The sequence below is a fragment of the Synchiropus splendidus genome, chromosome 3, assembly GCF_027744825.2.
Source record: "Synchiropus splendidus isolate RoL2022-P1 chromosome 3, RoL_Sspl_1.0, whole genome shotgun sequence".
NCBI lineage: Eukaryota > Metazoa > Chordata > Actinopteri > Syngnathiformes > Callionymidae > Synchiropus > Synchiropus splendidus.
Genome location: NC_071336.1, coordinates 8,460,701 through 8,485,631, shown reverse-complemented (window position 1 = coordinate 8,485,631; position 24,931 = coordinate 8,460,701). Strand labels below are relative to the sequence as shown.

Sequence of the window (24,931 nt, the reverse complement as noted above, 5' to 3'; positions counted from 1 at the left end):
AAGGTGCAAAATGATGCGACCACAGCTGATGCCGTGCTGAAAATGGAAATGGTACTTTAACTTGTCGAGTATATTTAAATGCTCTTGGTTGAAACACTGTTAATTGATCATTTTTCTAAGAGAATAACTCATAACTGACCAGGTGAGTATCTCATGACAGAATGTTGCTCATTGCCATCGGTGAACTCTGAGATCGTCTCCCTGGTCAGCATGTCCAGGACCATCCACCTGTGGGTGGGCAAAGCACAGGACGGGTCAGGGGAACCATAAAATGTGAGACACGGGCGTGTCTCAGCAGTGGATTTTCCGGTTATAGAGACAAGATTTGAATTTGACCAAGACTGTTACCTTCCAGTACTCAGGCCCACTGACACCACTGATCCATTTGGGCAGAAGTCAGCACACAAGCCATAATCCTGTCAGAAATAACAGCACAACCAACTGGTTAGGATGTTGATCGAAAAATGTGTGTGTTTGTGTCCAAGTGATTGTCAGTCATTTACTGTTGTGTTTACGTCTTCCTTTGCTTCATTTTCAGTCTGTGTGTCATCATTTTAGTGACTTTGTGTCTGAATGCATGCCTGCCTGTGTCATGTCTCTCTTACCTCCAGTGTGATGCTCCAGTCCAGTTTGTGCTCCACTGTGTTCCACAGACAAACTTGTCGATCATTTCCACAAGAGATGAAAATGTTTAAAGAGGGGTGAGTCGCCAGACCCCACAGCTCATCCACGTGACCCTGCGACATGCAGAGGACTGAATTTCATTTCATGTCAAATAACACAACTAATAACACACACATCCTTCCCTAACAATACCTACACAGTCTGCAATAACTTGTTGGCCTTGTACTATTATTGGTATTACTTAAAAACTATTCTGACTTGAGACAATACCACCCTGAACACACCTGCACTATGGCAACAAATCCATCTGTGAAAGTTCCTCGCAGGATGGCGTTCCGGGTTGTTCCCACCAGGAGCTCCTCCCCGTCCACATCAGCCAGAGTGCGAACCGCGCCAAAGTTCTCTGGAATCTAGTGGAACACTCGGCCCATGAGGTTTGGTTCAGGTGTGATGACTAGAAATTTCAACACACGCTCACATACACTTCTGGTTCACCTCACACTCTCTTTCAGGTGCCAAGTCTGCACTCCAGCGGATGATCTTGCGGTCTTTCCCTCCACCGCTGAGAATAGCTCCGCCCTGAAGGGTGCACAGGGTGAACACGCTGCCCTCGTGGGCTCTGGTCTGACGCATGATCTGAAAAGTTTCTGCCAAAAATGATAACAACACGTGGCGCTTTAGTATGTCTGGCAAGCTCTTGATCCACCAGGGGGCGCTGCTAGAGACTATTTGTGAAGGCAGTTGTGGTAAGAAAAGCAACGACAAGAGTGGTTTTCGCACATCCAAATGAAAAACAAATGCACCAGAGGAACCAAGTGTTTGTGATTGTTCATCTAGAGTTGAACTAGTGGCCTGTTGAAAATTTGTGTTTACAAAGTCGTGGAGGTTTTTTCTTGATCAAACGCCGACCCTCGTACTTACTATTACTCCAAAAAGACAGAAGTAAGTTGTGGTAGGAGTAACATTCAAAATTTTAGCACAGCTATTCCTAGCTGTGGGGAAGGAAAGCAAATAAAAAGGGAACCTTAAAAAGAGATTGTTCAAATAGCAATGAATTCTGTTATTTAAAATGACAATTTGACTAGTTTGACACTTGCCCATGTCTGTCTGATGGGGTTGCGGGGGAGCAGGGAACCAATGCCAGTGACATGGGGCAAGAGGCAGGATAGGTGCCAGTCTATCGCACACAGTCAACTACTCACACACCTTTGTAGCCACCACTTAAGTAGGGCTGTGTACTGGCAAATATCATGTGATATGATACATATCATGGTATGACAGTATGAGAGACGATACATTTTGAGATGCCGTAAGTTCAGCAATATATTGAAATATTTGAGCCATCATTTTACTGGGGAAAATTCAGATAATGCAGTACATTATTATGTACATGAAAACAACAGCTTATTGTTATGAACTAAGTCCACTTTCTGAAAGTGTACAGAAAGAAACTGTCAGTATCATCAACATGTCACAAATGCAGCAGCATATCAAGTATCTATGTATTACATATTGATATAGCCAACTTTGGATTTCAAGACAATATCACACAATCAAGTACTGTGACATTTCAGCAAAAATATGGATACAATATCATGCAATCGTGTATCATGATATTTGAGCATATCAACATTTTCTTACACCCCTTCACTTAACCCTTGTAGGGTCTTGGACTGTGGGAAAAAATCAGTCTGCCTCGAGGAAACCTACACAAGTCCTGGGAGAATATAAAACCTCCACATAGAAAGGACTCAATCCAGTGAGATGGTCAAATAACTAATTAAACTATAAGACTATTACAGTTTAATTAGTTATTACTAATTAAACAATACTATTATTTTAACAGTATTGAAGTTTAATTAGTTACTTAAATAGTATTAAAGTTTAACTTAGTCTCATAGAAATGCGTCTGTGTGTCACTTGAAGAAAAAAAAAACATGTGAGCAATGAAGTTGTTTGATTGACGCATCGAACTTTTGTCAAAGACAGCAAAGAAAAGTGGCCAAGACATCAGACAAAGACTCACGCTTCATCATATTGGCTTGAACTAGAAAAAAGAGCACCCATCACAAAAAACACAACTGTTGTTGTTGGGTCTATTCATCGGTGAAATGAACAACTTTGATGTGTCTGTCGTGACAATAACATGTGATGCATGTCCGAACTTTGGTGTCTGTAGATTAATTCACGACGGTATAGTAGAGCGGCTGCCCAGTGAACTTAAGGTTGCTGGTTCATGTCCCGCATGAGTCTTTTCGATGTAATGCATTTAACTGTGAGCCAGTTCAAAACAGTGAACTAACCAATAAGGTCATTTCAACAGTCCAAAAAAACAGAAGCAGCAGCCGCCTTGTGTGATAATGGTCCATTAATTTCTTTTAATGGATAACGAATCATGAAGCTACAAGTCGCGACTTGTTATTGACTGACCACATGCGTCACAAGATGTACTTGTGACTGGTGACATTATGTAAAAATGTAATATACGTCGATATCCCATCAGATGGCGCCATCTGATGGAGACCAACACAGTGTCAAACCAGTGTCGATTCCATATGTGTCCATAGCAGTAATGGTATAACGTATTAATGAGGCATCTTTCACGAGAGGAGAAGTAAAAAAATTGCATGGCTGCATGACTGTGCATTGCTGCCCGACATTGTCTCATGTAATTCAACAAAAGGCTGGTAATCTATAATTAAATAAAAGGTTGTTTGGTGAATAGAGAACCCACCTTTGGCTCCTTTTCCCAGAGTTTTGGTGTCAGCAGCAGACTTTCCCCAAGTCAGGATGTTTCCCTCTGAGTCTCCCGTCAGAACATCTCCGGTCAGGCTGAACACAAAGCACTGGATGAACTTGGGCTTCTTGTATTTCTGAAAGATGATTGATCAAAAAACAAAATAAAGGTGCAGTCTTCTCATCACTGTTGCCTGGAATAAAAAGATCACTTCATGTTTCTTTGCGCTCCGCAGTTCATTTGTGAAGACATGCTTTTCTTGTTTATAAAACCTGAGAGAGAGTGCAACACACTAACTTACTGTGGTGTGCTTTTACCTAAAACTATTCAGAATTTGTTTTCAACTTCTTTTTGTAAGTTCACATTCCCAATGTACTGTATGCATCTTATTGCATTATTTATCATCTATTTCCATCTTGTGCAGCACCTTTTTCAAAGGCTTCGCTACTTGCTTATGTGCTTTTGAAATGTTCCACAACACATGATGCCAACGGAGCTCAAAAATTGTTGGTGCAGGAAAACAGGAAATGGGTGCAAACAAGCTGCTGTCAGTCAGAGCTCTTTCTTACTCCAAAGATTCCTTGTTTTTTGGTGAACTGTCCAGAGCTCAGAGTCCAGAAGTAGACGTGGGATTTTCCACAGGTGATGATGTTGGTGCTGTCACTGGGATTGAAGTCGACAGCAAACACCGCCTCATTAGTCGTCTGAAATGTGACGGGAACAAAGCAATATTAGCCATCGTAGTTTACACAGGGCGACAGAAGTGACCTTTAAAAGGAGGTTCATTCATTCAAGTAACAACATTTCACAAGTGTCAGTTGATTCTTTTGCAGATGTGGAAGGTTATTCACATTGCAGCTGAGACCACGATCACGAGACAACTACCCTCTGGAACGATATGAATAAAACTGTCAGCATGCAAATATTTTCAAGACAAAAAGCTCCATTCATGGGCAGTACAGCAGCATATGGACTCTTCCACCACTGTGGTGAGGTCGCTATAATTATCTTGTTCCTGTTGGATGCACGGCCATGTTTATACAGTGCAGGTCAGTGTTAGCAAGTCCAGCACGGATTCCTTGGACCTGAACTCCTGCGTGAGTGTATTAAACTTACGACATGATGCCCTTATGACCTAATGTATAGAATGCCTAAACATTGCCGGAACAGGACAGAAATATTTTTATTGTTGCCATGACATTCCAACTGAAATTGTTCTCAGCAAAGTTTTTGGGACAAGAGCCCACAAAAACAGAGCTCGCTCTCACCAAAGACTTGTTCTTTGTGAAAGAAAAGCCTGCATGGTCATGTTGACGTTGGGCTTCTAGCCGCGCAGCAATCTAACTGTCACATTGGTGAAGCCTGGCTGATGCTCAAGAGTGATCTCACCATGTACTGCAAGGATGAGGACCAAGAGCAGAGGCTTCTAGCTGGACAAGGAGGTAAGTGAAAAGCTATAGACGAAAAAGATATCGAAGTATCAAAGCGGCTCATTCCTCAATATCCAAATAAAGTCTTAACCAAAATGCCTATTTCGAGATCTTGTTGCAGTAAACATTTCAACACAAAAAAACAATGATAACAAAAATACTAATTTAGGAAAAAATAGAATAAATCTTGCACATATTAATAATCCTATTATATGTCAGATACGGTTGCCAAAATATTACATTTTCCTGCCATCGACAGAACGCATGTTACATGAATATATGTCGATTAGTGGAGCAATTCATTTCACTGTTGGAGTGTGAAATTTAACCGAAAGTCTAACTGGACTGACGTCATAACAATAAATACATAAGCATAATATTGTACTGGATTTTCTTATTTCCCATTAAAATTATGGTTCCTATTACAATATATTGCTGAACTTACAGCATCGCAATATATTGTATCATTACTTCTGTATCGGGATATGCATCGTACTGCAAAATACATGACAAAACACCGGCCTAAACTGCTGTTAAACTGATCACAGATTTTCCTTATTTTACTTGTAGAAACAATAGCTGTTCAATTCTAGTCATTCAGTCATTCATAATGTCAAGGTGCCCAGCTACATTCTGGACAGACTGCCACTCCATCTTACACTTAAAATAAGTATTTCTTGTTGCATTTAGATATGTAAACGTAACAACACTTCATAAACGGAGTCAATGACACAAAAAGCCTGCAGGGGTCAGTGGAGCCGACTGCTGAATAAATACAACTCCAGCCACATAGCTCGACATTTTGACTTTTTAAATCCTCTTAGTTGACTGTAACAGTGCAGTGGAGCAATGTAATTTTGAGCCACAGTCGTGACCAGTCAGTGAGAGCAACTGTCCATTTCAGAACATAGCGTTGATGCAAAGCTGACTTCTGTAACTCCTGCACCTCACCTTGACCTCCGCATGCTTCACTCCTTTACTGCAGTCCCACACCGACAGCATGTGTTCGTTAGAATCATCAATCACACATAGAGATGCGCCTGCATCCTGCGCAAGAACAACAATACAACGTGATCAATAATGACAAAAACATCTGAAATTATATATCAGCCCACACCTGCAAGTGACGTTCCTCTGAAAAATTGTAGGATTTTTTAAATTCTTAATTGTGTCATCATGCTTCTCTGTCAAATATGTGACACAGACGTCACTGAGGTGTCGTCCACATCAGAGCTGCTGGGTCACTTTCAAGTATTTCCACCTCAAGGCTTAAATCAATTTTGGCATATTTCCTGAAGAAACCATAACTTTGTCAACTTTCTCAATACTGAAAGCCCAGAGCAGAGCAGCAGGACAAATGAGTTGTAAGGAGGAAGGAAGACAAGAATGACAGATGGGAACGGCTGCCACTTCCAATGACACAAAAGTAAATAAATGGCCAAGACTATTCAAATGAGAATTACAGGCCTAACTTGGAAGTCCTCTTTAAGACAGGATCCACTGAACGACCTCAAAGTGAAAGTGTGTAAACGGTATGAGTTGATGTGCGTTAAAGAGGGGCTCACATGAGAGGAGAAGGCGACAGATCCCACTCCTCTCTGAAAGGTTCCGTTTCCAATCTGCAGTAGAGTCACCAGAGTGTTCGAGTCCCAGATATGAACACAGGGCTGCAGGGGCTAAACGACACAGACAGTAAAACTTAAATCAGTGTTTCTCTTTTAAGTTGCATCTTTTGATTTTTAGCAAACAAAATGTACTACAAACCTTTCCATCTTTATCCACCCCAGCTGTTTGGCCGGATGCCACTCGCACCTTGTCAGGGTGAATGGCCAGACTTGGAGAATAAAAACAATGAAGTCATCAATTGCCAATATTTAGTTTAGGTAGGTCATTCCAAGTGTTTTTATTTTGATATATCAACACTGAGGTTATCTGAAACCAATCTTACTCACAGCACTCACATGGGAGAGAGCTAATTAAAGCATTTTAGCTTCTCAGTCATGTTGGACCATATTTGCCAGACAACAACATCTCCTCCTTAGCAGAGAAAATATTCTGATTATCAATGGAATTATAAAAGGTAAATTACATTATTTTGTACTACTACTGAAAATACTATATTGTCTGAGGAACTTATCACACTGATGTTGTGACTTCTGAAGTCGTATTAATAAAAAAAATAGATTCATGAAAAAGTAGCTCCAGCAGAAGCACTTTCCACTCACCAGCGTACACAGTCTGTGTGTTTGCGATAGTGTCTTTGTGTGCGATTGTTGATGTGATAAAGGACGACGACACAAGCAATGAAGTAAACCGCCTCGCCTGTCGGGAGGAAGTACAAGTTGGCGCGACAGTCCCGCCCTCTGTAACCATAGCTGACATTTGCTGTGTCAAGGCAATTCACGTCACGCAGAATCATCACACACAAAATGCAAGGGCACACAACAGACCCATCAACGGTGTGTGAATGTCACACATATCTAACAAGTGCCGGCGCTATTGTGCGAGGATACACCCAGTCCAGCTCCAGTCTCTCTGACGGAGGCTCCATCTTCAAATCTTCATAGTTCTGAATGTTGGACGGGATGTACATGGTGATGGGCCGACCCCGGATGAACATTTTGATAGACTGTCCTGCAAGACAAAGAAGTGATGATGCCACAGCAGACGCCAGCTTGAGCGTCGTCTCAATAGACTGACAAAGATTGACTCAGGTGTTTCCATGTATTCGGAGTAAATAATTCAGAGACATCCCATTGAAATAAATAGTAAAACATACATGGTCAGTTAACTAGCGCTGAGTCCTGTTCAGGGATTCAGGGAGTGCTGGAGCCTATCCAAGCAGTCATTGGGCGAGAGGCAGGAAAACACCCTGGACAGGTCACCAGTCCATCGCAGGTCACACACACCATCCACACACACACAAGCAACTAAATAATAATACTAAATAAATAATAATGTGGCTATATTTTGGCATGTCTGGTGCTCCAACAGACTCATACGATCAGTAACAAGCTGGTCGTAAGGGGGTTATTTAAGAGCCGTCTTCATACTACTGAAAAAGGATTCAGGAAAGACACAAATCAGAATTTTCTTAAAAGCTAAACAAATCTGATTTTATTAACTTGATTCGAGTCTCACAGAACATTTAGGGGCATTGGCTATTATTATCCGTGAGTGTTTTTAAAAGCAACCCTCCCCTGCTGCAGTCACAGAGGGCTCTGTGTAACTGTTCAAATTCAAATTTCAACATGTGTTGCTGATTCATCTGTGTGGGAGAGTGCAGCATGTGTGCCGTCCTACCTTGGCCATATGTTCCTCTTCTGGACCCGGGGGATCCTGCTGCAGAAAAGAAACGCAAAGTTTGCCAACAAATGGAAACCAAGATCACTCGAGATTAGAATCACAGCTGTGTCAGAAATAAATCTGCTTCAAAAAATGTGGATATACAAACCAACAGCAGGTTTAATATTTAGCTGTGTATTTATGAATACTGCACCGTTGTCATTCCTTAGCAACATGCTTTCACTAGACAGACCATGAATGACATCGCAAGCTCTCAGTAGTGCTACAAAACCAAGGTAAGCGAAAGAAAAACTAAACTACAAATGGAGGAGATGACATACTGCAGAGGTGGCGTATTTCATACCAGCAGAACATGGGCAAGAACCATAGTCATAAACAGCTGGTAGATGGCATCTTGACACTAGGTGTAGTTGTGTTTGACTGAATGAAATTGTATCTCTACTCATTTCTGGCTGATATGACGGAAAGTTTCAAACCTACCCTATGACAAGGTAGTTTTTTGAGACAGACTGAAGTTACTGTTATTGTTATGATGCCAAAACCACCATATCAGAAGTGTTTATTTTTGCGTATCACTTGTCAGAGTGACTAGACGTGAGCTGGATTTGTCTGGGTGGCAGTCAATTCACGGTTTCTTTGGAGACACAGTCATTAGGTACCTACACTTAGAGCAGGTTTTAATAAGATCACCATCATGAATTTCTAAAAATACGGTCAGACTCTGGAGGCCACAGAGCAACAACCGACACACACAGGCTTCACAGTGTTTCAAAAATGTAAATGTGAAAATAACACCCAGAGGATCATGACATGTTTTGGATGGAAACCCTCTAATAAAAGCAGCCGATGACATTTAGTCCAGGGCCAAGTGAAAGGTTTTCTCCCTACTGAATTCTGGGAGTGTTTCTTTCATGGGCCTGCATTGGACAGGAATGAGGCCTTGGAGGAGGTTTAACTGTAACCAGATTTAGGCCAGCGCTCTTAAAAGCTACACTGACCACAACTGTGGCTGGTTTGGAAATGCACTGTTATTTACTACAGAGGAGATCCAGCGGCACTGCCAAGGCACAAGACGTGTCGGTCTGGTTCGAGTCAGACTCTGCCAGGACATGAAAACGTGGGAAAGGTTCCTACATTCTTTGTCAACAGAGGGACTGACGTACATTAAAATATAAAGTAACAACAGACATTTTGTGGGGTTGGGGTACCAGCCAAAAAAGGCACAGATTGCATTTTTTATACTATTATTATTATATTAATTACTATACAATTATTTGACTTACTTGGGTCACAGCTATCAAAGCGAGAAAAATACTTTCTTAAAAACAAATTCAGCGAGCTATAAGCAGAACATTAAGCATGAAAAAGAGCTAAAAGGGACAATACCTGCACTGGAGATGAGCTCCTTGGCCCGGCTGTAATGACAAACCACAGAAAACCAACGTTGCGATCTTGAAAGTATAATTTAACCTAAGAAAATGCAAACTGATTTTGCTTCAACATATAAAAACTAATGCCCGCAGTATTGTTACCAACTTGATATGTAAGTGTTATCATTGAGACTAGCTTGATCACATGAGCTTAGCAACATAAGAACGATCATGTGATGGCGATCGAACGGCCACATTGACTCCATTCACAGAACCAAGTTCTGTTTTTGTCAAATTATTAACTTTTTCATGTGGAATGAAAATTATGTGTATCAACGTTAATTCCACGTTTATCAGTTATTATTCTTTGCCCTATCACAATTGCAGCACGGATCAGTAACAAAGTAAATTCAGAATAACCTGTTCTGCCAAAGTTCATGTCCAGTAATGTGGTGCAAAAATTAAATTAAGTCAAAAATGTCTGCTGACTTCTACTTGTGGTCTAGCCATAGGCAATGTTGGACGGCTGAGGGTCTCACTTCTCCAAGCTTGGTGAGCGTGACAGCAGGTTGGCAGACGATGCTGCCTTCTTGTCCAGGCGTTTCCTTTGCTTCTCCGTGCTCCCTGTTTTCTCACTGTTCCTGCGAACCCTGCAGAGTGGAATAAGAGAGTCACTTTGGATCTATGAAGAGATAGACATGCACTCGACTCATCACTCTTGACCATAAAATGGTCTGAGCAGTTTTCCTTGGAGTGGAGAGCACAACACCAGCGCCAGGCAAGAACGACAAACGTGGCTCAGGTGGGGCCTGACAAACTCAAGGGAAAAGGTATGTAGCTAAATATTCTTCTATTCTCAGAGTAACAGGAGCCAATAAAATCTCTCCAACACCTTCATGCCAGTTTGAGGTTAAGGAAGTGAAACCCCTATCCACCCACTTCCCTCACCTAAAATTGGTGGCCATAGATGTTGTTGAATGAGTCACAACTTCCTCAGAACCTCTGTGGTGAGTAATGACAGAGCAGAACAACAGGACACGTGCTACCCCTCACTCACACTTCAACCTTTGGACAAAGGCGCCGGTGTTCTGGACAATATGGTTCTTCACCTCTTTCAGAGGGAAGCTTCCCCTAAAGCATGGTAGCATGCAAGAACATCTTTGATTGACAGGTTGGTGCAGAGCTGCATCGACAAAAAGTCCAGAGAGCAGTTATTTGTGTTCCCACATGATCAAGTAGCACTGCCAAACCACCCTGGCCTGTCTGCTTCATATTCACAAGACCAGACAGTGCGGCTGTGGAACTGAATCTCAAGTACGACTGTAGGACACACAAGAAAGCAGAATCATCACTGGCGTCTCCTCCCCCTCAAATGCAACAGCGCTTTGAGATCATCAACATGTGCTGGTATTCCTGCTAACAGGAGATACATGCAGCTAGTGTGGGCGGCTACTTTCACATATAAGTCAGTAATATGATTTCATCTTGTCTGGCGCCTGGTGCTCATGAATCAATCAAGATTTATTGTGTCAGTTAGACTGAAGTAAACAAATAACCGGAGAATCCAGACTAATCCAGTTTTCTTTTGTCTAATGACACATCAGACGGAAGCCAACCTTCTTTCGTCTGCTCTTTTTTTCTTCTTTCATTTAGCTCATGAACTCGCTGGTTAACAGGGTGCTACAGAGCTGCTACTCAAGCATCAACTGAAGAACTTTAGAAAACAGCTCAGCTTTGACCAACTTGTCCAGAACGGACAGAGGACAGCATTTGGTACATACTTTAGTGTCACAGGTGAATTTTTCACTTTACTTGTTAATTACTTAAGAAGCAATTTTGTAGGTCAAATGGTAGACTGAAGACTCACAAAATAATATTTGTCAGGCAAATAAAGTTGCGAGAGATGTGAGTCTGATCTGCTTCCTGAAAACCTCAACAAAGTACCTCATTTCATTTGTTTAAATGTAAACATATTGTGCCCCAGAGCAGTCACCAGCATGCTGAAAGTTGCTGTTGCCAGTCGTTGGGGGGGGCTGCTACTATTGTGCTCTCTGGAGCTCAAACACACTGTCGGAGCAAACCTGACGACACAATGTGTCACCTTGCACAAATTTTTCCGCCTGATGTCTCGCTGGAAGCAGGTTTTGTGGTGACATGAATGAAAGTGGAGACAGACCAAGCGAGAGTATTAACAAGTGTTGAAGAGTGGGATGTCACGTACAACAGTTGTTTCTCTCCTTCCCGGATGGGGGAGAGAGGGCTGGAGCGGGAGCTGAGGTTCAGGTCGGGCGATTTGGCTGAGGTGGAGGAAGGACTTGGCTCCTCTGGAGAAAAGCTCCGGTCCTGGAAGTCGTCCCTCTGGAGGCCTCGAATGGTAGTAGGATGAATTGGCTCCTCAACTGAAGAAGTCCAGCTCAAGTCTTTGTCCTGCTCTGATTCTTGATCATCCTCCTCCTCCTGCTGCTCCTCATCCTCCACTTCCACTCCAGGGATGCGGTGGAGCTTCGCTCTGGAGCTCTCACTCACACAACCTGGTGGGAGAGCGTCCTCCAGCTGAAGGCTCAGCACTCGCTTTGGAAGCAGCACATGGTCTTGATAACCATTCTGTTCTAGGCTGGGAAGCTCCGTCTGGGTCCATCTGTCCTGAGTAGCAGGTCGGTCTGCTGGTATCGGTCCTCCGTTGTGACTGGACAAAATCAGAACCATCAGAACAAACAGAACCATCTAATTACAGCACATTCAGCCACATGGAATTCTAAAGCATTGTAACACAGTGCAAACGCCACATGCTGAAGCCAGCCATGCTGAAACTCGCTTTTTGTCACTCTTCTTTCCACATAGAGAAAAGATAAATCCACTCAACAACCAACAACCTATTGTTCTATTTCTGGCATCAATCAGACCATGCGTGAACCATGGACAGTCTACGCATAATTACATATATTTATATATCATATACCTATAGATATTGACTTGCTACACGTGGCCCATTACAGTCTATTACAGTAAAGTCTTATGACATAGCACACCATTAATAGTTCTGAGCTTAATTCTTTAGCTGATTTTAATTTGTTTATTTCAATTTAATTGAGCCAAGGTGCTGTAGCTGTAGACTCCTATGTCACTTACTTTTGTCTATTTTAGTTATTGCTGTAATATGGTAAGAGCGCACATGGTACCTGGCCGTGGAGGGCGGATCTCCTTCCAAGGCAGAGCTGGAGGAGGGATTCCTGCTGCAACCCTCAGCACAGACAACTCGGTTCAAAGCCTTTGCAGCCGCCGGGTTCACTGTGTGACAGAGTTATGATCAGCAGCATGAAAGCCATGTGGCTGAGGAGGTGTTGAACTGGGTTTTTATAAACTGTCACCAATAAAACAACAAAGACGGTCATGACCAGTAGGAGTCCAAACCTGCGATGAGCTGCTGCTTCACAATGGGTAAGAGCTGATCATGGAACTGAAGTCGGCGCAGGACATCAGCCAGCGAGGATTTCAGCAGCATGATTTCGTCTTCCTGGGCCTGAAGACGCAGCTCCATCATTGCAGCTCGGTCATGGAACTCTGAACTGCCGTCCGCTGAAACGTCGTCTGAGAGGAAAGTTGGTAGTGTCAGTGAAGACAACACCTCTTATCGACTTGCTCTTTTAACAGTATATATAAATAATGGTCTTCATTCAGGTTAAAGTTTTTAAGAAACATTATATGTGATCGGAGAACATCTGCAAAGCAGCAGAGGACTGGAAAATTGCCTCCCAATATGTTTTTCAAATGGGTTACACGAGCACCTCTCTTTTCTCTCACCACATCAGCCAAATTCAATTGACATAGAGGAATTCCCAACAAGTTTCATTTTTAGAGAAAATACAATTAGTCCCAATATAAAATTCAAAATTTCAATGGAGCTTTTTTAGTCATTATTTTCATAGTATCTTGCATGATTTGTCCATATTCACAAACCTGCTTTTACAGTACTGCATATCATATATGGTTAAATAATGGGAAACTTCTAAGTTTAGTTGTTGGTGTTCGTGTCAACTCCTGTCTCCAGGAAGTTCGATCCTGCATTGTTCAACTGAATTGTCGCTGCTGCACAGGCTGGCAGAACAGCTCATAACAGTGTGTTCTGATTGCAGGAAGGTATGTGTCACCTTGATGCAGTCCAAGATGCTGTCTAACCAGGAACTAGACCCACACAGCAGTTCTCACATGCCCTGCTGCACGCAAGCTCATGTTTCCCTGCAGATGAATTGGCAATCACAGAGGCAACATTCATAATTATATCAGCCCAACACGTGTTCGTTCACGGTGCTTGACAATCAAAGCTACCCACAGTGAGATTTGTTCAAGAAGCTGCTCCTCGCATAAATGACAGACACGGGAACAATTGCCAGGACAATGACGCAACAGCAGTCGGAGAGTTTGGGCCAATCAGTGTTGTGATTCATCACACTTCCTGAAGACATATTTCTTTGGCAGCCTCGATCAACAATGTTGTGAAATGCCTGGAGTCTGTACAGCACCACAGAGGAGGAAGTGTGGATTTGAAAAAAAGCAAGGGTGCCATCCTGAACAAACCTGTGTGCTGAAACAGTGTGAGGACTGCTGTTCGTCATGTTTTCATAGCGAACAGTGGAGAGGGGGATTTCTTCATGAGGTGGGCTGAGAAGATCCAACATGACTCTCAAGGATTAGAAATGTGGAGCATAGTGTTGTAGTCAAGACCACTTAACTGGAGATCAACGCAGAGTGACTGTAGAATGTATTTGTCTGCCTCGAGTGCCACTACAGGCTACAGCTTGGACAATCTCCCATTGATCATCTTAGGTCAAGGCTTAGGCTTTCATCGGCTCATTTGAATTAGCAAAATCACATTTCACTATATGCTTCTCTTCACATACTTCATGTCTTGGAAGACTGCTTTCCGATTAAACAGATTTACATACAGTGCATAATTGCGACACAAGGACACAAGTCACATAAAATTTTGGAAAATAGCGCGTAAAAATTTGGTGCTTTTTGGATAAAGCAATTTATTATTATTGAAAACAATGTTGCATTTAGCACCAGCTGAACACTCAGGCTGAGCTCTTTTCCCCACTTCTCTGTCAGGTAAACAAGGTTCTTTAAGTGTGCAAACAGTACTGACAGGCAAGCAGGACTGTAAGTCTTGAGCTCAAGACCTTGAAAATGTGGTCTTGAGGTTGATAATGGCTAAAGGCATTGGAAGTGCAAAGTCAAACAAGATGCAAGAAAGTCGACCACCCTAAGTATCCTCAAATGACAGCTCAAAACAACATGTAGAAATTCATCTCAATTGCATATCAACTCATTTGGTTTGCCAACTAGAGCTCACTCATTTTCAGAAAAGTCTAAAATACTGTAAAAACAATAGACTTTCCTAACATGGTCATTAGAACAACTGTGATTATGAAGTCAAAATGAACTTCAATGTCTCCCCATCACACTGCAAAATTGCCACATGCATTCAAGAATGTTGGCATTACCTTTGAATATGTAGTAACGTAGCTTACAGTCTCATCGTGGTCAGTGACTTGGGACGATGCTAAAGTATGTATATAGTATATTCAGCAGATCCAAAAGTTAACTCTAGACAGATCGATAGTTTCACATTTTTCTCGATTCTTATTTACTGTGAATTCACATTTGTCTCCTTATTACCATATTTACTCATTTATTATTTCTAATAATTTATGTTCACACATCAGTTACCATATGCACTTTGAGTCCACTCTTTAAAAAATAAAATCGTTGCCCCATGCAAACGCATTTTATGTAAACAAGCATGTTTTATTATTGAAATAGTTTAGCTACATAACTCCACCTATGACATACAATAATTATCAATTTGGAAAATATTTTTTCAGTCAACATGAAATATGAAATCAGCTTCAGATAACAGTGTTTTGAGCAGACACGGTTGTACGCTTGAGTCTCTGCTGACCTCTAAATCATGACTCACAGCTCCAGTGCATGGAAGAGCTCCTGCGTGAGGGCGTGCTGAAACATTCAAACAAAAACATCTATCAGGGTTCCAGTGAAATCTGACTCTGTTTTCACTGACACCTCAGATACTGTAACACTGGAAAGCAGATCATAATCTGGCTTTTTTATCACACAAGAATACGAATGTTATATCAAGAATATTAACATAATCAGAGCATTTCAGTGCTACACCTTTACCCCTTTTTCATGCTTATAAAAAGTACAATGGCCTCAGCAACTTTGTGTCCCTCATTTCAGGTAAAAGCATAGTTGGTTACCTCTGGCTGAGAGCCAGCTGGGATTAGGGAGTGGATGAGACATGAGACACCAGGAGTGTTCAGCGTCATTAAGGGATTACGAAAAAACATACGTGGCTTTTCAAGGAATGAAACTATAAACTATCTGCTGTTGCTATTCGGCATGAACAATTGTGATTTAGCATGCTATTCTTTGTTCACTAAACACAAGCCTATAGAATGATCTAGACAGATAAAATCTGATACAATGAACATGTGAACACATCTTCCCTGTTAGCAAGGCCTAATGTGACGAAATGAGATGAAGTGATACACACATTCGTATGAACAAGACTTCCATAATTAATTATTAAATTGAAAAATAAAAACCTTTTATTGCTGTAGAATATTAACTTCAAGCCTTATAAACATGGTGAATAATTATCACTAAATCAAAGGTATACTGAATAGGAAATGTTCAGACCCAGCACATCTCACCAAATAAAACATTTCCTTTTGCACATGACTCAACATATTGTTAGTTTCATAGTTCATAAAAGTACCCAGCATTTTGCCTTTTCACTTTTGAATTGTTATAAATGGTTGTAGTTAAGTTTTATATGTTTCCTCAAACCATTACGCAGTCATGTTGCCAAAGCCAACGACATGCCCTGACCTTGTGTTTGGGATCCAGAATGCGTTTAGTTTTCCAGCCCTGACTGTAGCGCACGAGACAGCTTAATTTGCTGCCACAACAAATTCCACATTCTGTCTTCAATTATCACAGGGAATATGTCGAACTGTCAAAGTCAAAGCATTTCAATGTCCAGCAAAATGTATTAATTCATCCGCTTGATGTGTTGAGTGTGAAGTTTTTTTTAGGTCAGTGAACATCAAGTGTGAGTCATCAGGAGGGATTACAGAAACCAGAGTTTGGTAATCGAAACCAATTTGTCGAGGAGACCAACCTGACCGTAAACACTTCAAAACATTCCTCTGGTCCCGTAGGGAGGTGAATCTACACAATAAATGCAACCAAAAGCAGGAACACGTGCTAAACAAACTGGTTCTCACTTCGGGCCTCATGCTTTCTTCCTGTGAACGGGAAACAGGCCTCATCACTCAGTCCCAACCATCAAAGAGGCGCCATCACTAGCAAATAAACAAGAAACCCATGTGGAGCGCACTCAGCTCTATGGAGTCGGCCATGATGGATGGTCACTTTTGTTTTCTGGGTGGATAGTGAGCACTTCTCCTGATTAAAGGATTGCTTGGGCTGAGAGTCCACTTATCCAGATCATTTACAACATAAATCTGCACATAATGTGGATTCCTATCATTGAAGCATCACACAACTGTCCACAGATGAAAACATTGCTGTGACAGGGTGAGATCAGAGATGGATTATGAGTGAAGAAATGAAATTTGATCGGACAGAAGAGCGCTGTCACCTGGCTCAGCTCTTTCTCGCACATTTGTGCCATGTATCTCCGCCAAGCAGTCTGGACAGGTTTGTCTTAGTCGGTGTAGTAGTGGGTGTTGTGCCCCCACTGACACTGGAATGTACTGTAGTAGTTTTTGATGTGCAAGGACGTGGAAGGTCACGCAATGACGTAGCAGTTGTTAGCATTCCTGTCGGGGTTATCGCTATGATTACAATGAAGAATAGTGCAATGAAGCAAACAAATTCATAAAAGGGCCCTGTTATGGTTTTCCACGTTTTAAGATCTTGTCCATACGAATACGAGGTTGGTCGTATCCGCACAAGTTCTTTGTCGGATTGATCTTCCACTTTTTTTTTTCTGGTATTTACAGTCAAAATTTGAAAACACTGGATCCCTGTCTCTGCTTGTATGGGTTATCCAGATATTTTTGAAAACAATGACGTCAGTGCCCAGTCTGCCTTGACTCTCGCCCCGACACACTCCACATCCATGTGCCTCAGAGTTAGATTGAGTGTTAGCAAGATAAAATGCTACCTTGACATGTACTGAAAGAAAGCAGTAGTTTAGCTTTAAAACTAAGTCTACACGACTAAATTGTCACGTTCTGAATTGTTTGCTTTGTGACGTCCAACGCTCTTTCATGTAACCTGTGAGGATCACACATGAGCAGAAGCAGCAAGATCATCCTGGCAAACAGAACCCAGTTTAAGATTTTATTAACTTTTAAATCCCGTCTTGGCCTGGAACCCAATTACGCTGCAGAAATTATCCCCAAGGAGCCAGCCAGGACCCTAAGGAACAGATACTTCTGTGCAACATTCTACTACCACCGTATGTCACATCAAGTCTTATTTCTTTCTTTCAGACTGCAAAAACTAAACTATGATCTTTGAAATTGACCCTCACATGCACATTCAGATTACTGTATCTGGTTGAAGTCAAAACCTTGTGCTCATCTAACTGCCATCAGAAGAACAAAGGTCGAAACGACCAATAAAACTCTGAGGAACACATCGCACTTGATACATGAATGTTTGAACCCTGTTTGGATATAGCAATAAGTTGGATATGAATGTTTGCTATGAAGTTTTTGTTTGCTACTACAGTAAGATACATAAGCTATGTGACCGGACTGTGATACAATTTATCATTTAATTATGATGAAGGTTCGGTTATTTAATAGTTTAAATAATACCTTTTGATTATCGTTTGAAATATTATGACACTTGTTTTATTATTATATTAATTTCATCTCAGACCAACATGGTGGCATTTTTTTAATGACAGCGGTGATGCAACAAACTGCAAGTCTGGATTCATTATCACAGTATTCCACTGTTTTTCCGTGAAAAAGCAGTCATAGAAAGCATTTTGCTGTGACACTGCTGCATGTTTGAGTGATGAGGGAACAGACTGCGACACATTTTGACTTATTTTTTGTCCTTTGGTAAGCATGGATTCCAAACGCTAGCAGGAAGCTAACTGTTAGTGCCGCTGTCAGAACCTTCTCTTGACATAATCACACACTCCTGACTTCAAGTCGCACAATGAATGTTGTGTTCAGGAACCAGATAATTTCCACCTTTGACCCTTTAATGGTAATAAACTGGTTATAGAGATAACAATTGAAAACTCTGAGCAAAGATCACTATATAACAGATCCAAAAATCAAAGCCAGTGACAATTAGCGAATATTATTATAAAAGTATGAGTCAACGTCCAGACCTATGTTCAATATCGACTTCAGTCAATAGAATAAACTGTCTTAAAAATGTGGTAAATATGTATGATTGCATGTTTGAAACATCGGTTCACTGTCCACCTCCGCTGAGCTGCTCCGGAAGAGCCGCTGAGACGCACCACACCCACGATTTCTGTTTAAAAAGAAGCAGGATCCGTTTACGGCAGAGGGATCCTTGTACTTACAGGTCCAACAGGCGTTTTACAGGTTATTTTTACTGGGCGTGAGAGTGGTAATGTGGTCATGTGACGTTCCCCTTTTCCAATTAAAACTTTGAGAGATTTTTAACGTTTCTGGAATGTGAGTGTTAATGTGCTTATTTCCATGACAGTGAGTGACGCATTCGAGCTGTGAGCTGTAATTTCTAGCACTCAGACTGAAGACAGATTTTCACATTAAAATAAATCTCAATTAGTGTGGATGTAGTTTGAAGGTGAAATTCAGCGTGTGACAAGATAATCAGAGGTTAAACGATTAAAAGATGACTTGAACAATGGAAAGTGGTTTCTGTTTACAGGAGTGGAGCGAAACTACACGGAGCACTTTCAGCCACTCACTGTCTGAGAACAGTAACAATGACTTCCCATCACATTAATGGTAGTCTTAATTTTTGTGTATACATTGAGTAGATATTATTCAGCCAACACTAAAATAAGGTGAGACCTCAACAGTTGTCTAGTACAGTGGATCTCTACTTTTTTTTTAGCCATTTTTTAGCCCCGAAATAAACACAAAGGATTTTTGGTTGAAAAAAAAACCACTGTGATTTATTGAACTTTCTGAACTTAGTTATAAATAAGGATTTTTTGCACATAAACTGACAGTACTAGTTCTTAGTACTGTACAGAGTTGCGGGGAGTGCTGGAGCCTGTCCCAGCGGTCATTGGGCAAGAGGCGGGAAGACACCCTGGACAGGTCACCAGTCCATCGCAGGTCACACACACCATCCACACACGCACCTAGGGGCAATTTTAGAGTGTCCAATTAACCTAGTCAGCGTGTCTTTGGGCAAATGGACTTTTCATCCAGTGTTGACACGAAAGTCAGCCTTCCATCTTACATGTTGACACACAGTTGTTTCAATGGAGGCAGATGTGTCCCCTTCCACATGATGTTCCGCGAAGAGATGTTTGTGGTGATGACCCGATGCCTGACACAACTCAACTGGGTCTTTTGACGTAGAAGGAAGATGACCAAGCTCCCCAGTAGAGAGTACAACTGCACCTTAGAGAAAAAAATAGCTAGCAGCATGAAACTGAGATATTCTTTGTGTTTACTTCATTGTTACATCCTAATAGTAAAAAAGTGCCTGAGCTAAAGAGACATTTTTTCCCTTTCATGTTGACCTCTAACTAAGGCCTTTGTCAGAGGGTCATGCTATTGTGTAGTGTGAGGAGCTCGGTCATCCACCAGTGACGTGGAATAGAGCTACTGATGGATCACTACTGACTAAGTTCAAAGCTGCGACCGTACCCATGTGACCTCAGTCAAGATTTCAAGCTGCTCATTTTCTATTTCCAGTGGTGCGTTTCTGCTCTGTATGCTTCCCTCCCGCCAAAAATCCCCAAAAATGAAGCACTGTCTCCAGAGGCAGCTCAAAGTCTGAACACACGGGATCTGTTTGATTACGTGGCAGTGTGGACAGTCAAGTAGCTTCAGGAAGTTACAAGGTAGGACTGAGTGTTTACCAGCAGAGCACAGTATATTTTCAATATTTCTGTGCTTTCCAAATCTAGTCCATTTCAGGTAACAACGCTAACATTTCTTTACCAACCACAATCACCGTAGCCTAACCACAACACAAACACACACCACCTCGAATCATCGCTGCTGGTTTCCTTATTTAATCTTTTGACAGATGAGACGAAAGTCTATGACTCCGAACCATTTGGCAAGCATCAGGGGAAAGTCAGAATTTGATCCGCAATAGATAGAGAGAGCGGTGTGTCTGGAAATATGGCCACTGTGAGACCAGAGCTGCGGGGTTACCCCAGTTCAAACTAGCAAGACCTATTTTGTAAACACCCATGGAACCCTTCTAACTTGAGTATATTGAGGAATAAAATGTTGGATATTTGGCCAACATCCTCAAATATCCTCCTTCCTCCTGAGGATTCCACAGGAAGCTACACTGAGCACAAAATAAACTTATTATCCAATTACCTCTCCCTTCTCCAAACACAGCAGGGATTTTAAACCATCCCAAACTAACTTCCTCGTGCAGAAAGATGAACTGACTCTTGACTTACGAGAGGGGTGTTGGGTGTTTGAGGTCTTCTAACCACCAATATTTGTTTACAGTCTACCTGCCCCAGAAAAATTAAGCGTCAAACAACTTTAGCACCAGGCAAGCAAACGAGATTTTGTTGCATATGGACTTCTCATTCTGATAAATCCCTTAGCGCCGGAATGACTCAACTGACGGCAGAGTTTGTCGTGGCAAGGCCAGACATGTAGATTTCTGACCACCCGCTGTGTACTGTACTTTGATGACTCAAAGACATGCTTAGAGCATTAAGAGAAGGATGAGAAAATCCCACTACAAAAGCAAAAATACATTATAATAAATCATTACATTGTAAAGCAACAAGAAAAACAAAAATGTGTGCATGGTTGTTGGAACCTTTTTAAGGATCAAACAAGAGTTACGGTCACGTAGCTCCAGGTCTCAAACACTGGCTCCGCTCAGGTTCTCCACCACACATATTTGAATGTTAAATGCATTTCCACTGAGCTGTCGGGTTCAGCACAGCTCTGGTCTGTGCCCTTATTTTCTTGACTTATTTTGAAAGAAATGATTACCATTTCTCTTGCACTAAGGAATACGTGTAGGTATCTGTATGACTAATATACTTCCGAGACTATGCTCATGTATTCTGTATTCTTCAGTTTGGCCTCGGTCTTGGACTCACGCTCTTCATTGGCTTTGGTCTCTATACGGTCTCAACACAGCCTTGAGTACAACACTAGTTTGAACCATTGCTGGAAGAACAAAAGTTCTGTGAAATGACTCATATCAAAATGAATCAGGTAGGGAGTTGTCATTTAAATAAGACAAAGCAAAACAACTTTAAAAACAACTTAAAACTGTCAGCAGATACTCACAATCTACTCTGGGGAAAAACATCTTCAGGAACAGCCCGAATCAAGGAAAAATGCAAAAAATGTGATCGAAACATGCTACCAACATGAAACTATTTGCCTTGTTAAAATCTTGGTGAAGACTGCAAGGGTAGATCCATCCGTTCTCCATGTGCTGTGGCCAGCATTAGGCCAGCCAAGTGGAAGTAGTGTTCAATGGCAATGACTTTGAGAGCATTTTCCTTTATAGAAAACCAGCTCTTGTTTCTTTAAAGGGTGTATGTCTTCAGGTTGAGTAGCTCTCAGGTGACCTCTTGGACAATGGAAGTGAATTTGACTTCCCTATTCCGAAGCCAAATATCCGAGGAGAACAAAAACGTTTACATTGTGGTTAGTTTGGAAGCAAACAAGGACTTCAAAGCTGTTTGGCAGCAATCAGGCTCGGACAGGAATGTTTCCACAATCTTTCAAAAAGATTGTGCAGTCAGTGTGTTCAAGGCACTTCTGAGGATCTTTTCAGGACTCGTCGAAGTTTGGCTCCTTGACAAACGGTGTCGAGCATGTCGTTCCCACTCCACTGGCTGATGCCCACGAGTTCCACGTCGTTTCAGTTGCATTTAGCAAGAGATGGAAGGCCTCTAGTGATCTGCTTATAATCAGAGTTTCCTTCCCCTCATAAACATTTTTACATTGTACATTCTCTAAAGTGTCTCACAGTAAGACAACAGTTTACTACACAGATTTATTCCGCCTATTACCTCTGTTTAAACACCACATGTTGCTGTCTAAACTTCACTCTCACTAGTGTTTGACAGAACACCCTTCATTGGGTTTTGTGTTTAGATTTCAAAGTAGCATAACAATGTACAATTAAGACAGGATAAAACGCCGTATTGCAACAAAAGGAATTCTGGGAACTGGATTACTGCTTTGGAAGGACTCTTTGTGATGGATGATGGATGGCTAACTACTCAACATTCTGAGTTCAGTTTATAGTGATTGAGCTAAGATTACTATGTGTTTATTGTATCTATATCATGTGAAACCTTTTGAACATTTGAAACATGCCTGACAGCAAAAAGCTCAGTGTAACTCAGATGACAGTAGCATACCGAGACTCACCACACATAATAATAAGTCCAGCTGCTCTCACCACACAGATTCCTTATCCAGATCGTAATCCAGAACCACCAAAATTGAGTCATCTGATCCCTGACCCATTAACTACATTTCCCAGAATTTTCATGGAAATCTGTTTTTTTTTAAATTGCTAATATGCAGACAGTCAGGGTAAAAATGACTAAGATCCTGAACAGGGACTCTCACTACATTTTTGATTTTGAATACAAAAGTTACCTTTGCCAAATGAGGATTCCATTTTGGATATCCAAAGTAGTGCTGAAGCTGAGCTGAACAGTAGATATTGTTTTTACTAGTCAGAATACCACTTCAGCATTTAAAAATGAAGAGTATGTACGCTGAATCAGACGTTTTGCCATCTATAACATAAGTCACACAACCCAAATTTGGCTGTTGCTGGTCACGTCTTAACCAGGTCTGTTGCAGGTGGTAATGCCATGCAACAACCGACAACCATACAAACCAATGCGGGGACTACTTCGCTTTTCATTCCAAAAATATTGAGGCAATACAATGACTAACTACTAAAGCGAGTTTTTTTCCATGTACGTAGGACTCCTGCTGAAGCACTACATTCTTAGTACACATCAGGACAGGCGATTATTATTACTACGGATAGTGACATAAGAATACAACAAAAAGCATGTCAGTAATTGCATTTGGGTTTGAGAAACGGAGATCATCGTGCTTGACAAAGGTCTCTTGTGTTTGTGGTGCATGAATGACAACAACATAACTAGAACAGGTTAATCCTGCCGCGCTGAACGCTTGACTGTCTTCAGCTGGTTGACGTTGGCCTCCAAATGGCACTAACCTAAACGATTTGACTTAATTACTCGGTATTAAGCCTTGATTCTCATCATCCTGTGGTTTCTGTCAGTTCACTGCATCTGGGAGAAAGCTGGAGGAGGCGGCACGCACATGAACTTAGACTCAGATCTGACTGGAAGGCGCACAAATACTGACATGATCAAGCTTGTATTGCACGCACACGATCACAATAACAAAGAAGAAACGCACCGTTGACTGTCAATGGAACGTGCACAGCAGGATGTTCTCACTGGGAGGAAAGTTACAGATTGAACTTCTAGAGATTCATTTTCTCCAAGTCCTTAGCACGAAAGCATATGTATCTGTGTTAGAAAAGTTCATAAATGTCTCACATGGCATACTCCTCCACAGCTTTGATGCTTACAGCACAGCATGTTTTACCAGAGTGAGAGCTCTGCTACCATGCTTCACCACTGAGCTTTGGCACAGTACTGAACACTGAAATTTAGCTTGTCTCCTGCACATGCAAATATCTTTGCAAACATTTGGAGCAGAAATGCTGCAGTGAATTGATACCCAAAACAATTAAGTGAGGTCAAAATGTGTCAAAATCTAAATGTGTCGCTAAATATTTTGTTTACAATTAATGAGATTCAGACTGAATTCTAAAAGGAACTCAAAAGGATAGATTTGTTTATCAGCAGGATATATACGTTTGGTAGTTGGAAGGGTGAACCCTACCCCCCGGCCTGGTTAGTCCTGAAAACAATTGAGGAGCTCAGGCACATGATCCCGTCGTTGTTGTTTCAAGCAAACATTCCACCCACCCTCGTCCTGAATTCGTAAGAGTTGGTGAAAACATATTATTTAATGCATGCAAACAAACACCATGTCACTGTGTAAGGGCTCCAACAGTTGGAGGAGAGGAGGAGTTCACATTTGACATTCCAGACTACAGCAGTCACTTCAACGCTCGCAAACAAAACATCTATTCAACAATTGTGGTCTAATGGTGGATTTAAAATTCCTCAGTCTGCTATCTGAAAA

At 41.5% G+C, this 24,931-nt stretch overlaps 1 protein-coding gene across 2 annotated transcripts in view; it reads right to left on the bottom strand.

Moving 5' to 3' along the window:
• Positions 1-24,931, bottom strand: part of eml3 (EMAP like 3) — a 29,581-nt gene that overhangs the window by 2,749 nt on the left and 1,901 nt on the right. Inside the window, exons 2-19 of one of the 2 annotated variants that reach the window (XM_053860724.1) lie at positions 12,879-13,055; positions 12,647-12,755; positions 11,689-12,153; positions 10,007-10,117; positions 9,484-9,512; positions 8,095-8,133; positions 7,305-7,425; positions 7,017-7,166; positions 6,556-6,625; positions 6,357-6,467; positions 5,743-5,838; positions 3,931-4,065; positions 3,359-3,497; positions 1,120-1,271; positions 909-1,034; positions 606-737; positions 349-416; positions 140-228 (exon numbers count right to left, since the gene is read on the bottom strand). In XM_053860724.1, coding sequence (XP_053716699.1) covers positions 140-228; positions 349-416; positions 606-737; positions 909-1,034; positions 1,120-1,271; positions 3,359-3,497; positions 3,931-4,065; positions 5,743-5,838; positions 6,357-6,467; positions 6,556-6,625; positions 7,017-7,166; positions 7,305-7,425; positions 8,095-8,133; positions 9,484-9,512; positions 10,007-10,117; positions 11,689-12,153; positions 12,647-12,755; positions 12,879-13,055 — 2,319 coding nt within the window. The remainder of the gene's footprint in view (positions 1-139; positions 229-348; positions 417-605; positions 738-908; positions 1,035-1,119; positions 1,272-3,358; positions 3,498-3,930; positions 4,066-5,742; positions 5,839-6,356; positions 6,468-6,555; positions 6,626-7,016; positions 7,167-7,304; positions 7,426-8,094; positions 8,134-9,483; positions 9,513-10,006; positions 10,118-11,688; positions 12,154-12,646; positions 12,756-12,878; positions 13,056-24,931) is intronic. The other variant, XM_053860725.1, reaches the window with a different exon arrangement.